At 46.3% G+C, this 14,877-nt stretch overlaps 1 protein-coding gene across 4 annotated transcripts in view; it reads left to right on the top strand.

Annotated features, from left to right (window-relative positions):
* Nucleotides 1-14,643, top strand: part of LOC119978900 (methyltransferase-like protein 27) — a 62,497-nt gene extending 47,854 nt beyond the window's left edge. For all 4 annotated transcript variants that reach the window (XM_038820829.1, XM_038820830.1, XM_038820828.1 and 1 more), the window contains 3 exons: nt 13,182-13,320; nt 13,462-13,554; nt 14,309-14,643. In XM_038820829.1, coding sequence (XP_038676757.1) covers nt 13,182-13,320; nt 13,462-13,554; nt 14,309-14,511 — 435 coding nt within the window. In that variant the 3' untranslated portion in view covers nt 14,512-14,643. The remainder of the gene's footprint in view (nt 1-13,181; nt 13,321-13,461; nt 13,555-14,308) is intronic.
* The last annotated feature ends 234 nt before the right edge of the window (nt 14,644-14,877 follow it).

Genomic DNA, 14,877 nt, shown 5'->3' with positions numbered 1-14,877 from the left:
AATGGCCGTGAAACATGACAGTCAGTTAAAATTGGTGGATGGAAAGAGAAACGTGCAGTCTGAGGGTAGTGATGAAGATATTGAACATGTGTATCACAGTCAAAGGCTTGGTGCTGATCTTTTTAAATATGTCCAAGCATTGCTAAGGTTTGACGAGAAGGAGGTAGAAGCCTTTTTTATTTCATTTGAAAAGGTAGCTAAACATATGAAATGGCCACAGGACATGGGTATTAGTGATTTATGCAAAGTTGGTAGGAAGAGTGAGTGAAGTGTTTGCATCACTATCAGAGGAGGCATCTGGGACGTATGAGGAAATGGAAAAATCATCTTAGCTGCATATGAATTAGTGACTGAAGCCTACAGACAAAGGTTTTGAAATTTAAGGAAAGAACCTGGTCAAACATACATGGAGTTTGAAAGGATCAAACAGAGTAATTTTGATTGGTGGAAAAAAGCTTTGAACCCATGTGGAAGAGCAGAGGGCTAAAACTGCAAGGTTAGCATCAGAAATGGCAGATGATTATGGCTTAGTTCATAAATCAAAGATTGGGTTCCGACATCAGTTTCAGCCTGTGAGGGATAGAAACTGAGGAAAAGAGAAATACTCAGGTTGAAATGGTAAAGAGGATCTGATGGGCGATAAGAAGGATAGTGCCCCTCAGATTTAATAAAATCCAGGAGGGTGGAAGAGAAATTAGAAGTTTCAGATGTTTTTACTGTAATAAAATAGGCCATGTAAAGTCACAGTGTTGGGGGTTGAAGAAAAGCACTGGGAAGGCAGATGTGCTAAAACAGGATAACCCACTGGGGTTTGTTCAAGTGATAAAGGAAAGCCCAAGTGAAACAAAGGAGGTACAAAAGATTGTACAGCTTGGTCAAGAGGTGATTGATAAGAATTTACTTGTGTGGGCAAAGTTTATTCATGTGTGCTAGGAGGAGTATGTAAAGAAGTCAGAATTTTAAGCGATACGGGAGCTAGTCAGTCTTTTGATGGTAAGAGATGAGGAGTTATGTAGTTTGGGAGGAATATTGCCAGAAAAGGTGGTAATATGTGCAATTCAGGGTGAGACGAGTAGTGTTCCATTATATAAGGTATGGTTGGAGAGTCCAGTGAAGTGTGGTGATGTGTTAGTAGAAGTAATGGAGAAACTATCTTGTCCAGGAACACAGTTTAGTTTGGGTCATGATATAGCTGGCTCACAGGTGGGAGTGATGCCTACTGTGGTTGATGAGCCAGTGGAAAATCAAACAACTGAAGTGTTGAACGACGAATATCCTGGGATTTATACGGATTGTATAGGAACAACGTTTCAGTCACAGGTTAAGACAAGAGGAGAAATTAAAGAGTGAAGATAAAGCTGAAGTTCAATTATCAGAAACGATTTTTGATCAGGTGGTTGGAAAAGAACAAGAACAGGTGGAGGATGAGGCAGATATTTTTTGTTCACGAAAATTGGCGGTGTTACAACAGAAAGATATAGAAATAAAACGGATGTATCAGAAAGTATATACGAAAGAGGAATCTGAGTGTATACAAGAATGTTATTACCTCAAAAATGATGTCTCAATGAGGAAATGGAGAACTTTACATATGCAGGCAGATGAAAAGTGGGCAGAAGTTCATTCAGTGGTATTGCTGGTAGGATATAGAAAGGAGGTGTTGCGAGTTGCACATGAGGTACCAGTAGAAGGTCATTTGGGAGTAATGAAAACTCAAGCTAAAATACAAAAACATTTTTCTTGGCCTGGACTACATAAAGATGTATTAAAATTTTGTCGGTCATGTCACACATCTTAAGTGATAGGGAAACCTCAAGTGGTGTTAAAACCAGTGCCCTTAATACCCATTCCTGCATTTGAGGAACCTTTTACAAGCATCTTAATTGACTGCATAGAACCGCTTCCTAAAACAAAAAGTGTGAATCAATATCTTTTGACTAAAATGGATGTGTTTACTAGGTTTCCAGAAGCCATTCCATTATGCAGTATCACAGCTAAAAAGATTTTGGAGGAGTTACTCGAACTTTTTTTACCAGATATGGTCTACCCACAGAAATACAATCGGATCAAGGATCAAATTTTACCTCAAGGTTATTCAAGAAAGTGATGGATAGTTTAGGAGTGAAACAATTTCAATCAACTGCGTACCATCCAGATTCGCAGGGAGCATTAGAAATGTGGCATCAGACATTAAATACAGTGTTGAGGGCTTATTGTCAAGATTATCCAGAGGATTGGGATAAAATAATTCCATTTGTACCGTATGCAATTCGGGATGCACCTAATACTTCAACCAAACTCAATCCTTTTGAACTCATTTTTGATCATGAGGTTAGAGGACCAATTAAATTGATTAAGGAGAAATTGGTGAGTGAGCATTCTGAAATTACATTATTGGGTCACGTTTCAAAATTTAGGGAACAACTAAATAGAGCAGGTGAATTGGCTAGAAAACATTTAAAAGTTGCCCCACATGTGATGAAACGGGTAGCGGACAAGAAAGCAAAAGTTTGTATTCTTGCCAGGGGAGTTAAAGGTTTAGTATTGTTGCCAGTGGCAGGTGAACCTTTAAAAGCAAGGTTTTGTGGACCTTATCAGATTGAACGGAAATTAGGTGAGGTGAATTATGCAGTAAGAATGGCAGATAGAAGGAAAACTCACCGAGTGTGACAAAAGGTACCATGAAAGTGAAGGAGAGAAAAAGGAGGAGGTTTTAGTGATTCTAACTCAAAGTGACGAACCAAATCCAGATGACTCTGAATTTGACATTCCTCAAATTAAATTGGATAATTGAGGCTGTCAAACATTGGGATAAATTGTTGAATTACCTTCCAGAGGAAGGGCAAACTGACCTGAAAGAGTTATTAATATCACATGGGCAAGTTTGTGGAGATATATTGGGAAGCACTAAAATGGCTATAAATGATGTAGATGTGGGAAATGCTGTTACAAATAAATAACATCCATGTTGACTTAACCCTTTAAAATTGGCACAGATTAACAAAGAAATTTAAAGTATGCTAAAAAATGGCATAATTGAAGTGGGTTCCAGCCAATGGAGCTCACCCATAGTGATGGTACCAAAACCAGATGATACCCAATGATTGTGTGTGGACTATAGAAAGGTTAATGCAGTTACAAGAACGGACTCTCATCCGATCCCCTGCTTGGGGGATTGCATTGAGAAGTTGGGACAATCAGCTTTTATTTCCAAACTGGATTTATTTAAAGGTTACCGGCAAGCACCTTTATCCGAAAGGGCAAAGGATATTTCATCTTTTGTGACTCCAGATGGTATATATCAATTCAAAGTTATACCATTTGGCATGAAAAAGCCCCAGCCACATTTCAACGGTTAACTAACAAAGTTGTTTCAGGATCACCGAATTGTGCGATTTACATCGACGATCTGGTGATTTTCAGTTCAACATGGAAAGAACATTTGAAGCGTCTGATGGAGTTTTTCGATCGACTTCAGGTTTTGGTGATAAACCTAGCCAAGAGTGAATTTGGAAAAGCCCAAGTTACAGTCCTTGGCCATACAATTGAACAGGGTCGAATGGTCCCACGGGATGTGAAAACAGAAGTTATTGGGGAGTTTCCAATACCCTCAACGTGAAGGGAAATAATGAGATTTCTTGGCATGAGTGGATTTTACCAAAAATTTCTGCCAAATTGTAGTAGCGTAGTTGCTCTACTGACGAACTTGCTGAATAAGTATAGCAAATTTTGGTGGATGGCGGAATGTCAAAAGGCATTGCCAGCCTGAAGACTGTGTTAACCACTGTGATGTGTTATCTGTGTTCGTATAACATCAACTGCAACTGGATGCAGTAAAACGAGAAACAGGCTTCTGACACAGGAAATGGTCCAACACTGTTTTATTGAACCTGTTGGTTGCTGTACATAATCTGCTGTGGATTGACACTCTATTAACCTAACTGATAACCTCCTACTGGCTTGACCAGACTAGCTCTCTATCACATGGTGATTGTCCTGTACACTGCGACTATCTCCCTAGCTGTGTCTTGTGAGAGAGGGAGAGCCTTAATGCCCTGTGGACATTATAGTGGTGGTGTCCTGTCTGGTGATTGATTGTTCTGTGTCATGTGTGTTCATTGGTTATCCTGTGTGTCAATCACTGCCTGTCTGCATCTCATGATATACACGAGTGGATATTATGACATCTCCCCCTTTTAAAATAAATTTTGGAACGCGGCTGTATATGCATGCATAGCTATGTACAAGTGGGGAATGAATGAACATATGTACATGGAAAGGTGTCTATCATGCAGATACAGAGCAAACTGAACAAAATTTACAAGATTTAAGTCTATAGATTCAGTCTTTGTGGTGGACGACGAATTCTTGTTGATCGCCGCAGGGGTAGAGGGGGGGACGCCGGCACCTGGACAGGCGGGATGGCTGCCATCTCGGTGGCCTTGGGGACAGGTGGGATCGCTGCCAGATCGGTGGCCTTGTGGACAGGTGGGATTGCTGCCAGATCGGTTGCCTCATGGTGCAAGATGTCCGGAGGAGGCATGATGACATGCGGAGAAGTGCGGTCGGGTGGTGGGCAGGGAACTTTACGCAGCGCCCTCCTGTTGAGCCATAAAATGGAGCCATCAGCCATTTGGACAACGAAAGACCTGGGAGAAGCCTGTCTGACAACAACAGCTGGGGCTGACCAACCTCCCTCAGGCAGCTGAACACGAACAACATCGTTTGGAGCCAGCGCAGGCAGGTCCGTGGCATGAGCATCATACGTTATTTTTTGCTGATCCCTGGATCGCTGCACCTTCTGCAGCACCGTGAAGGGGTCAAGTTCTGGAACATGGATGGCTGGAACAGTCGCCCTCAGGTTGCGGTTCATGAACAACTGCGCCGGAGACAAACCAGTCAACAGATGGGTTGCCCTGTATGCCAATAGCGCCAGGTTGAAATCCGAGGCTGAGTCTGCAGCCTTGCACAGCAACCGCTTGACAACATGGACCCCTTTCTCGGCCTTCCCGTTTGATTGCGGGTAATGGGGACTGGATGTGATGTGGCTAAAGTGGCAGGATCGTGCAAAGTCGGACCACTCTTGGCTGCAGAAACATGGACCTTTATCACTCATTACCGTGAGTGGTATCCCATGCCTGGCAAACGTCTCTTTGCAGGATTTGATGACGGACTTGGACGTGAGGTCCGACAGTTTCACCACTGCGAGAGAAGTAGTTGACCAGGAGAACGTAATCACGCCCATTGGCGCGAAAGAGGTCTATCCCCACCTTGGACCACGGAGAGGTCATGATCTCGTGCTGTTGCAACGTTTCCTTGGGCTGAGCTGGTTGAAATTTCTGGCATGTTGTGCAGTTGAGGACTGTGTTGGCAATGTCCTGGCTGATTCCAGGCCAATAAACTGCCTGCTGACCTCTGTGTCAATATTTCTCGACCCCCACATGACCCTCATGGAACTGTCTGAGCACCATGTTTTGCATGCTTTGGAGAATGACGATTCTATCTAGTTTAAGAAGGATCCCCTCAACAACCGACAGCTTGTCCTTAACATTGAAGAACTGGGGGCACTGCCCCTTTTGCCAGCCATGGGCAAGGTGCTTCATCACCCACTGCAGTAGGGGATCTTTGGCAGTTTCTTTGCGTACTCGTTCATCAGTGACTGGGAGGTTGCTGGCACACAGCTGCACCTGTGCTTCAATGTGGCGAATGAAGTCGCCCTGTTCACACGGCGTGGTGACGGATCGGGATAGGGCATCCGCGACGATCTGTTCCTTACCCGACGAGCAGTGTGTAGACAAGTTTGAAGTCATATCGGTGGAGACAAAGAAGAATTTGCTGCAGCCGAGGTGTCATGTCATTTAAATTCTTTTGGATTATGTGGACTAAAGGCCTGTGGTCTGTTTCCACCGTGAACTTTGGCAGACCGTATACGTAGTCATGAAACTTGACTATTCCTGTCAAGAGACCCAAGAACTCCTTTTCGATCTGGGCATACCGTTGTTCGGTCGGAGTCATGGCCCTGGAGGCGTGTGCCACTGGAGCCCAGGACGAGGAGTTGTCTCGCTGGAGGAGCACAGCCCCAATGCCGTCCTGGCTTGCATCTGTGGATATCTTGGTATCCTTGGTTGGGTAAAACAATGCCAGTACTGGGGCTGTGGTGAGCTTCGCCTTCAGCTCAAGCCACTCCGCTTGATGTGCGGGAAACCACTGGAACACTCTCGACCCTTTTCCGAGATGCCGGAGGGCTGTGGTGTGGGATGCCATATTGGGGATGAATATCCCGAGAAAATTCACCATCCCGAGGAAACGGAGGATCGCCTTTTTGTACCAGATGATCACATCGTCCACATAGACTCGCACCCCCTCGATGCCCCCCATCATTTGCTCCATTATGCAATGAAATACTTCGGAAGCTGATATGATACCAAAAGGCATGCGGTTGTAGCGAAAGCTGCCGAACGGAGTGTTAAACATGCACAGCTTCCGACTGGACTCGTCCAGGTGTATCTGCCAGAACCTACGGGAGGCGTCCAGCTTGGTAAAGAATTTGGCATGAGCCATCTCACAGGTTACCTCTTCACACTTTGGGATCAATGCAAATGCGGAGTTCACCAGAGGGCTTCTTGACGCAGACCTCGGAGCTGACCCAGTCTATTGGTTCCGTGACCTTTGACATGATACCCTGGTCATGGAGCTCTCGTAGCTGCATTTTCAGACGATCCTTGAGAGGAGCCGGTACCCGGCACGGTGCATGGATGACTGGGATGGCATTCAGTTTGAGCAATATCTTGTAGCGATATGGGAGCGTGCCCATTCCATCAAACACATTGTGGTATTGCGTGAGAATGTCGTCTATCTCAGCCTGGAGATTTACATTGGGCGGGGCAGTCGCCGGTGTCGAGGACATGGCATGGACGCGCTGGACGAGATTTAGGAGTTTGCATGCGCGAGCTCCGAGCAGAGATGCCTTGTCAGGCCAGACAATCTCGAATCGTAACGTCACTTTGATTGCCTTGTGAGATACACCTAGCTGACATGATCCACTGGCAGCTATGGCATTGCCATTGTGGTCAAGGAACTGGCAGGGTGGTGGAAGAATGCTAGGTTGGTCTCGGATGCTGCCGAGGTCCGACTGTGATATGAGGTTTACAGATGCGCTAGTGTCCAATTTCAATCGGATGTGAGACTGGTTAACCGTGATGACAGCACACCACTCGTCTTCAGGATCCACAGTGAGGATTGAAAGGCACTTTGCAGGCACGGTGGAGGCCAGCTCACACGCGGTGATTATGCCCACTCGGTATGGAGACTCGAGGCAGTGAGCATCGGGGTCCATTGGGCTGTCGGGATCTGGATCCTGCATGCCTTGGTGTAGGCAGCAGACATCTGAGGTTGTGTCAGGATGCCCTTATTGCCTACTGGTAATTTTTGTCTCAGCGGCTGTCAACTACTCTCGGTTTGGGAACCGTGCGGGTTGCTGATGGTTTTTGTTTTCCTTTTGTACTGTTATTGGCTAATGTTTAACTGGTGGGGAATTCTCTGCTTGATATCATGTTATTGTTGTTAATTGTTTTTCACCTTGCGGCTGTATGCTCGCCAGTTGTAGCCCTCTTGCTTCTGTGGCCCAGGGTTTGTGAGTTTACCCATGCTGGTGAAGAGGTGGGATTCTCTCTCTCTCTCTCTCTTGTCCTGTGGATGGTTTGGGGCTGGAGGGCCCCGTCTGACTTGACACCCTGCTCCGCATGCTGACCCCAAGACATGACGTTGTCAGGGCAGGGTGGAATTGGGCGAGCTGTGGACCGCCATAGTCACCCTGTGGGGAGGCTCTGGTTCTGCCTCCAGCGCTCCTTCCACCCAATCAGTGCCCACAGAATCCTGGAGGTCACCTCGGTACGGAGGAACAGCTTGATTGAACTTGGAATGCCCCTACATCATCTGGCTCTGCCAGCCCTGGCAATGTCTGAACAATGGTGTTGATTCCCTCAGCGATGCCTCTCTGTGAGCGGGCCATGCTCTGCAGTGCCACGTCAATGTCCACCTGCATCCGGGACATGGCCCTCAGCGATTGGGTCATCTTCTGGTTTGCCTCAGCAATGCCTACCTGAGACTGGGACATGCTGCCTAGAACCTTGGGAGGTCCACCATCATGAACATGTCCCTCTGTGACTTGGACATGCTGTCTTGCGTGCTGTCATGGTCATCACTGACTGAACAACACCTTGGATACCACCAATTATGCTGCTGACATTGTGCTCCACTGCGGTCACCACCCCAGCAGTGTTGACCTCGATGCCAAGCATTGCCAGTGCCTTATCCTGCAGCCATAGCCTTTGGAACTCCTCCAACTGGCTATAGACCCGTTGGAATGTTGCTGAAATTCCCCACTGAATTCCACAGCCGGCCCCAAACGGTTCCATCGGCCAGGTCGACATCGCCGAATCGTGGAACTGGTCTACTCGGTGATATTCCTGCATGCTGTCTATGGTTTGCTCTGCAAGATTGGTTTAAGTGCTGCTCCCCCTCTTTAGCAGGTAGCTCCAATGCGGGGACACGGTGAATCAGTCAGGGGGAGAGTCATTTGCAGCTTGAACCCAGGAGGGCATCATTAATTGCCCCAATTAGCTTTAAATACCGATGACAACCTTGCCAGGTTGGCTGTTGGTAAACACCAGCCGATTTCCCCTGCTTGCCTCACTTCGAATGAATTTGGTTAGATCGGGCCTTTTATTTTTCTCATCAATCTGCTTCCAATTAGTTGCAATTGGTTCAAGTGTTCAAGTCCTGACCTGCTGATCATATCGTGAAGCTGTGTAGATTCCGGCACTGCTACACGGTTGACCCTTCATGTGGAGCTTGATAAAATCCACCAGAGACAAATATAATGGACAATGGGCAGCAGAGCAGAGCTTCTGATTGGCTGTTCCGGGGAGATTTGCATACGTGCAGTGCGGTCAGCGTAAGTTGAAGGTGTATCTGCGCAAGTGACCCGAGGAGTTCGAGGGAAGGCAAGCATCCAGCAGAGGGCAGCAGAGCAGAGCTTCTGATTGGCTGTTGCGGGGAGATTTGCATACGTGCAGGGCGGTCAGTGTAAGTTGAAGGTGTACCTGCGCAAGTGACCCGAGGAGTTCGAGTGAAGGCAAGCATCCAGCAGAGGGCAGCAGAGCAGAGCTTTTGATTGGCTGTTCCGGGGAGATTTGCATACGTGCAGTACGGTCAGATTTTCAGTAGTTGGGAAATTAGTTCAGTGGGAATGGAGGCTAGGGCAGTTGAATGTTCCTCCTGCAGAATGTGGGAGGAAAGGGTCACCTCGAGTGTCCCTGCTGACTACATCTGCGGGAAGTATACCCAACTCCAGCTCCTCGAGAACCACGTTAGGGACCTGAGCTGGAGCTGGATGAACTTCGGATCATTGGGGAGGCAGAGTGGATTATTGTGAGGAGTTATAGGGAGGTAGTCACACCTCAGGTAAAAGAAGAAGGTAGATGGGTTACCGTCAGGGGAGGGAGAGGGAACCAGCAGGCAGTGCAGGGATCCCCTGTGGTCGTTCCCCTCTATAACAAGTATACCGTTTTGGATACTGTTGCGGGGGACGACTTACCAGGGGTAAGCAATGGGGCACAGGGTCTGTCTGTCCCTGTTGCTCAGAGGGGAAGGGAGAAGAGGAACAGAGCACTTGTCATTGGGGACTCCATAGTTAGAGGAACAGACAGGAGGTTCTGTGGAAACGAAAGAGACTCACGGTTGGTGTGTTGCCTCCCAGGTGCCAGGGTTCGCGATGTCTCTGATTGTGTTTTTGGAATCCTTAAGGGGGAGGGGGAACAGCCCCAAGTCGTGGTCCCCATAGGTACCAACGACATAGGTAGGAAGAGAGATGGGGATTTGAGACAGAAATTCAGGGACCTAGGGTGGAAGCTGAGAGCTAGAACAAACAGAGTTGTTATCTCTGGGTTGTTACCCGTGCCACGTGCTAGCGAAGTGAGAAATAAGGAGAGAGAGGAGTTGAATACGTGGCTACAGGGATGGTGCAGGAGGGAGGGTTTTGGTTTCCTGGATAATTGGGGCTCATTCTGGGGTAGGTGGGACCTCTACAAACAGGATGGTCTTCACCTGAACCAGAGGGGTACCAATATCCTGGGCGGGAGATTTGCTAGTGCTCTTCGGGGGGGTTTAAACTAATTCAGCAGGGGGATGGGAACCTAAATTGTAGTCCCAGTGTACAGGATGTTGAGAGTAGTGAGGTCAGGGATAGGGTTAAAAGTTCGAAAGAGGGCACCGGCAAGCAAGACGCTGGTTTGAAGTGTGTCTACTTCAACGCCAGGAACATCCGGAATAAGGTGGGTGAGCTTGCAGCATGGGTTGGTACCTGGGATCTCGATGTTGTGGCAATTTCGGAGACATGGGTAGAGCTGGGACAGGAATGGTTGTTGCAGGTTCCAGGATTTAGATGTTTCTGTAAGAACAGAGAAGATGGTAAAAGAGGGGGTGGGGGGGGGGGGGGTGGCATTGTTAATCAAGGAACGTATTACGGCGGTAGAAAGGACGTTTGAGGACTCGTCTACTGAGGTAGTATGGACCGAGGTTAGGAACAGGAGAGGAGAGCTCACCCTGTTGGAAGTTGTCTGTAGACCTCCGAATAGTTCCAGAGATGTAGAGGAAAGGATTGCAAAGATGATTCTCGATAGGAGCGAGAGTAACAGGGTAGTTGTTATGGGGGACTTTAACTTTCCAAATATTAACTGGAAATACTATAGTTCGAGTACTATAGATGGGTCAGTTTTTGTGCAGTGTGTGCAGGAGGGTTTTCTGACACAGTATGTAGACAGGCCAACAACGGGCGAGGCCATATTGGATTTGGTACTGGGTATTGAACCCGGCCAGGTGTTAGATTTAGATGTAGGTGAGCACTTTGGTGATAGTGATCACAATTCGGTTATGTTTACTTTAGCAATGGGCAGGGATAGGTATATACCGCAAGGCAAGAGTTATAGCTGGGGGAAAGGCAATTATGATGCTATTCGGCAAGATTTAGGATGTATAGGATGGGGAAGGAAACTGCAGGGGATGGGTACAATCGAAATGTGGAGCTTTTTCAAGGAACAGCTACTGCGTGTCCTTGATAAGTATGTACCTGTCAGGCAGGGAGGAAGTTGTCGAGCAAGGGAACCATGGTTTACTAAGGAAGTTGAAGCATTTGTCACGAGGAAGAAGAAGGCTTTTGTTAGGATGAGACATGAAGGCCAAGTTGGCCAGGAAGGACCTTAAGGGAGAGTTAAGAAGAGCGAGGAGAGGACACGAAAAGTCGTTGGCGGATAGGATCAAGGAAAACCCTAAGGCTTTCTATAGGTATATCAGGAACAAAAGAATGACTAGAGTGAGATTAGGGCCACTCAAAGATAGTAGTGGAAAGTTGTGTGTGGAATCAGAGGAGATAGGGGCAGTGTTAAATGGATATTTTTCGTCAGTGTTTACACTGGAGAAAGACAATGTTGTCGAGGAGAATACTCAGGTTCAGTCGACCAGGCTAGATGGAATTGAGGTTCACAGGGAGGAGGTGTTAGCAATTTTGGAAAATGTAAAAATAGATAAGTCCCCTGGGCCAGATGGGATTTATCCTAGGATTCTCTGGGAAGCCAGGGGGGAGATTGCAGAGCCTTTGTCCTTGATCTTTATGTCGTCTTTGTCGACAGGAATAGTGCCGGAAGACTGGAGGACAGCAAATGGCGTCCCCTTGTTCAAGAAGGGGAGTAGAGACAACCCTGGTAATTATAGACCTGTGAACCTTACTTCGGTTGTGGGTAAAATGTTGGAAAAGGTTATAAGAGATAGGGTTTATAATCATCTTGAAAAGAACAAGTTGATTAGCGATAGTCAACACGGTTTTGTGAAGGGTAGGTCATGCCTCACAAACCTTATTGAGTTTTTTGAGAAGGTGACCAAACAGGTGGATGAGGGTAAAGCGGTTGATGTGGTGTATATGGATTTCAGTAAGGCGCTTGATAAGGTTCCCCACGGCAGGCTATTGCAGAAAATAAGGAAGTATGGGATTGAAGGTGATTTAGCGGTTTGGATCAGTAATTGGCTAGCTGAAAGAAGTCAGAGGGTGGTGGTTGATGGCAAATGTACATCCTGGAGTTCAGTTACTAGTGGTGTACCGCAAGGATCTGTTTTGGGGCCACTGTTGTTTGTCATTTTTATAAATGACCTGGAAGAGGGTGTAGAAGGATGGGTCAGTAAATTTGCAGATGACATGAAGGTCGGTGGAATTGTGGATAGTGCTGAAGGATGTTATAGGATACAGAGGGACATAGATAAGCTGCAGAGCTGGGCTGAGAGGTGGCAGATGGAGTTTAATGCGGAAAAGTGTGAGGTGGTTCACTTTGGAAGGAGTAACAGGAATGCAGAGTACTGGGCTAATGGCAAGATTCTTGGTAGTGTAGATGAACAGAGAGGTCTTGGCATCCAGGTACATAAATCCCTGAAAGTTGCCACCCAGGTTAATAGGGCTGTTAAGAAGGCATATGGTGTGCTAGCCTTTATCAGTAGGGGGATTGAGTTTCGGAGCCACAAGGTCATGCTGCAGCTGTACATAGCTCTGGTGCGGCCGCTCCTGGAGTACTGCGTGCAGTTCTGGTCACCACATTATAGGAAGGATGTGGAAGCTTTGGAAAGGGTTCAGAGGAGATTTACTAGGATGTTGCCTAGTATGGAGGGAAGGTCTTACGAGGAAAGGCTCAGGGACTTGAGGTTGTTTTCATTAGAGAGGAGAAGGCTGAGAGGTGACTTAATAGAGACATATAAGATAGTCAGAGGGTTAGATAGAGTGGACAGTGAGAGTCTCTTTCCTCGGATGGTGATGACGAACACGAGGGGACATAGCTTTGAATTGAGGGGTGGTAGATTTGGACAGATATCAGAGGCAGTTACTTTACTCAGAGAGTCGTAGGGGTGTGGAATGCCCTGCCTGCAACAGTAGTAGACTCGCCAACTTTAAGGGCATTTAAGTGGTCACTGGATAGACATATGGATGAAAATGGAATAGTGTAGGTCAGATAGGCTTCAGATGGATTCACAGGTCGGTGCAACATCGAGGGCCGAAGGGCCAGTACAGCGCTGTAATGTTCTATGTTCTAATCAGAGGCTTGATGAATAAAACCTAATGTGAAAAAGTCTGTTTCCTTTAGTTGCAGAAACTGGGATTTAAGAACTTTCATGGAATCGATGGCAGTGAGCGAATGTTGAAGATAGCGGAATCCAAAGGCCTGTATCAGAGATTGACATGTTGGATTGTAACGTCAGATAATCCACTGCCGATAGAACCAGGTAACCAACAGAATCTACCTCAACTAATTTAGACCTGCAGTCCCCAGGGAACAGGTCCGTTTATTCTCAATTTGTGATAAGAAGTAATAGTTTTCCTGCAGAGTCTAACAAACCTCTTTTTTGCTGTTTGAATTGTTGAAGGTTCCTATGATTTAGTGACTATTGTTGGTGGATTGGCTCAACAACACCTTCCCTGGGACATCCTTCCAGAAATGCTGAGAGTCACCAAACCAGGTGAGCTGAAAGGTCCATTCCTGTCAGACCACTCGGCCCATCATTGCAGCACCCACAGGAAGTACCGACAAAACAAGATGGCTGCCACAGGGTAACAACAACAGGGGGCAGATAACATCCTGGGATGGTAACTCTTCAAACAGAAACAGAAATAGGAGGTGAAGAATGTGAGTTTCACAATCAAATTAGAACATAGAACATACAGTGCAGAAGGAGGCCATTCAACCCATCGAGTCTGCACCACCCCACTTAAGCCATCACTTCCACCCTGTCCACATAACCCAATAACTCCGCCTAACCATTTTGGACACTGAGGGCAATTGTTAATTTCCTTCAAAATGTGCGCAGATTTTCAACAGCTACCAGCTGTTGATATATCCTGAGACTGCGTTACTGCCAGGAGGCTTGCAGTCTTACTGTGTCCTTGAGGAAATGGTTGTCTTCCCAGTGTTTATTTCACATCAAACTTTTAATGTTCTTGTCGGCTGGCCCAGTTTATATTACAAGAACACTTGCAACTATAAGTATAAACGCTTTATTAACATTAAATGTGGGTCAACTATGTACAAAACAAGAGATGAATAACAGTAAGAACATGCACAAACAACTCTCTCTCTCCCAGATCGATCATCAGACTGAGGTCACCTGATTCAAACATTCATTTATATGCTAATGAGACTCCTAGTGGTCATTCAGTGAATTACAAATACAAACATGATATCACTACAGACCTGTCGATGCATTCCTCTTACAGGTGGCTTTATCTGTTTCGCGCTGAGAGCTGAGGAGTCAGATCATAGAAGTAAATTGCTTGCTTCAACCCAGGAGTTGGTGAACAAGGGCCTGTGGGAGAAGGTTGTGGAGCGATATGTGAAGAATTGGCAGAAGGATATGCTGGAGACAGGCTTGTCAGAAGAGTACGCTGATGGGGTAGTGGCTGTCTACAAGAAGAAATAATGACGCTGTCACCAATCCCTGAATAATCTGGGAGCTTCACATTTGTAAATTGTCAATTAAATGAGTTCAATATGAAAATAAATCAGTGAAATGTCACCTGGTGCAAATAAACCAGAGAATGATCTTTCCTTTCCTTGTCTCTTTGTTCTTCATTTGTATTGAATGTGTTGCTGATATTACACGGTTTGGGCAGAGAAATTGATGTATTCATAAAAATGAGGAGAGAAATTATTACAAATGTTCGAAAAATCCATAGCCTCAAAATGCCTCGTTTTCAGGTGTTGAATGGATGGATTAGTGTCCAAGGTGGTGGGCGATCTATATGTTCACATATTGCACTGATGGAATACCTGCCACCATTTTGCT

This window comes from Scyliorhinus canicula, chromosome 15, assembly GCF_902713615.1.
Source record: "Scyliorhinus canicula chromosome 15, sScyCan1.1, whole genome shotgun sequence".
Classification (NCBI taxonomy): Eukaryota; Metazoa; Chordata; class Chondrichthyes; order Carcharhiniformes; family Scyliorhinidae; genus Scyliorhinus; species Scyliorhinus canicula.
This window is presented reverse-complemented; position numbering and strand designations above follow the sequence as displayed.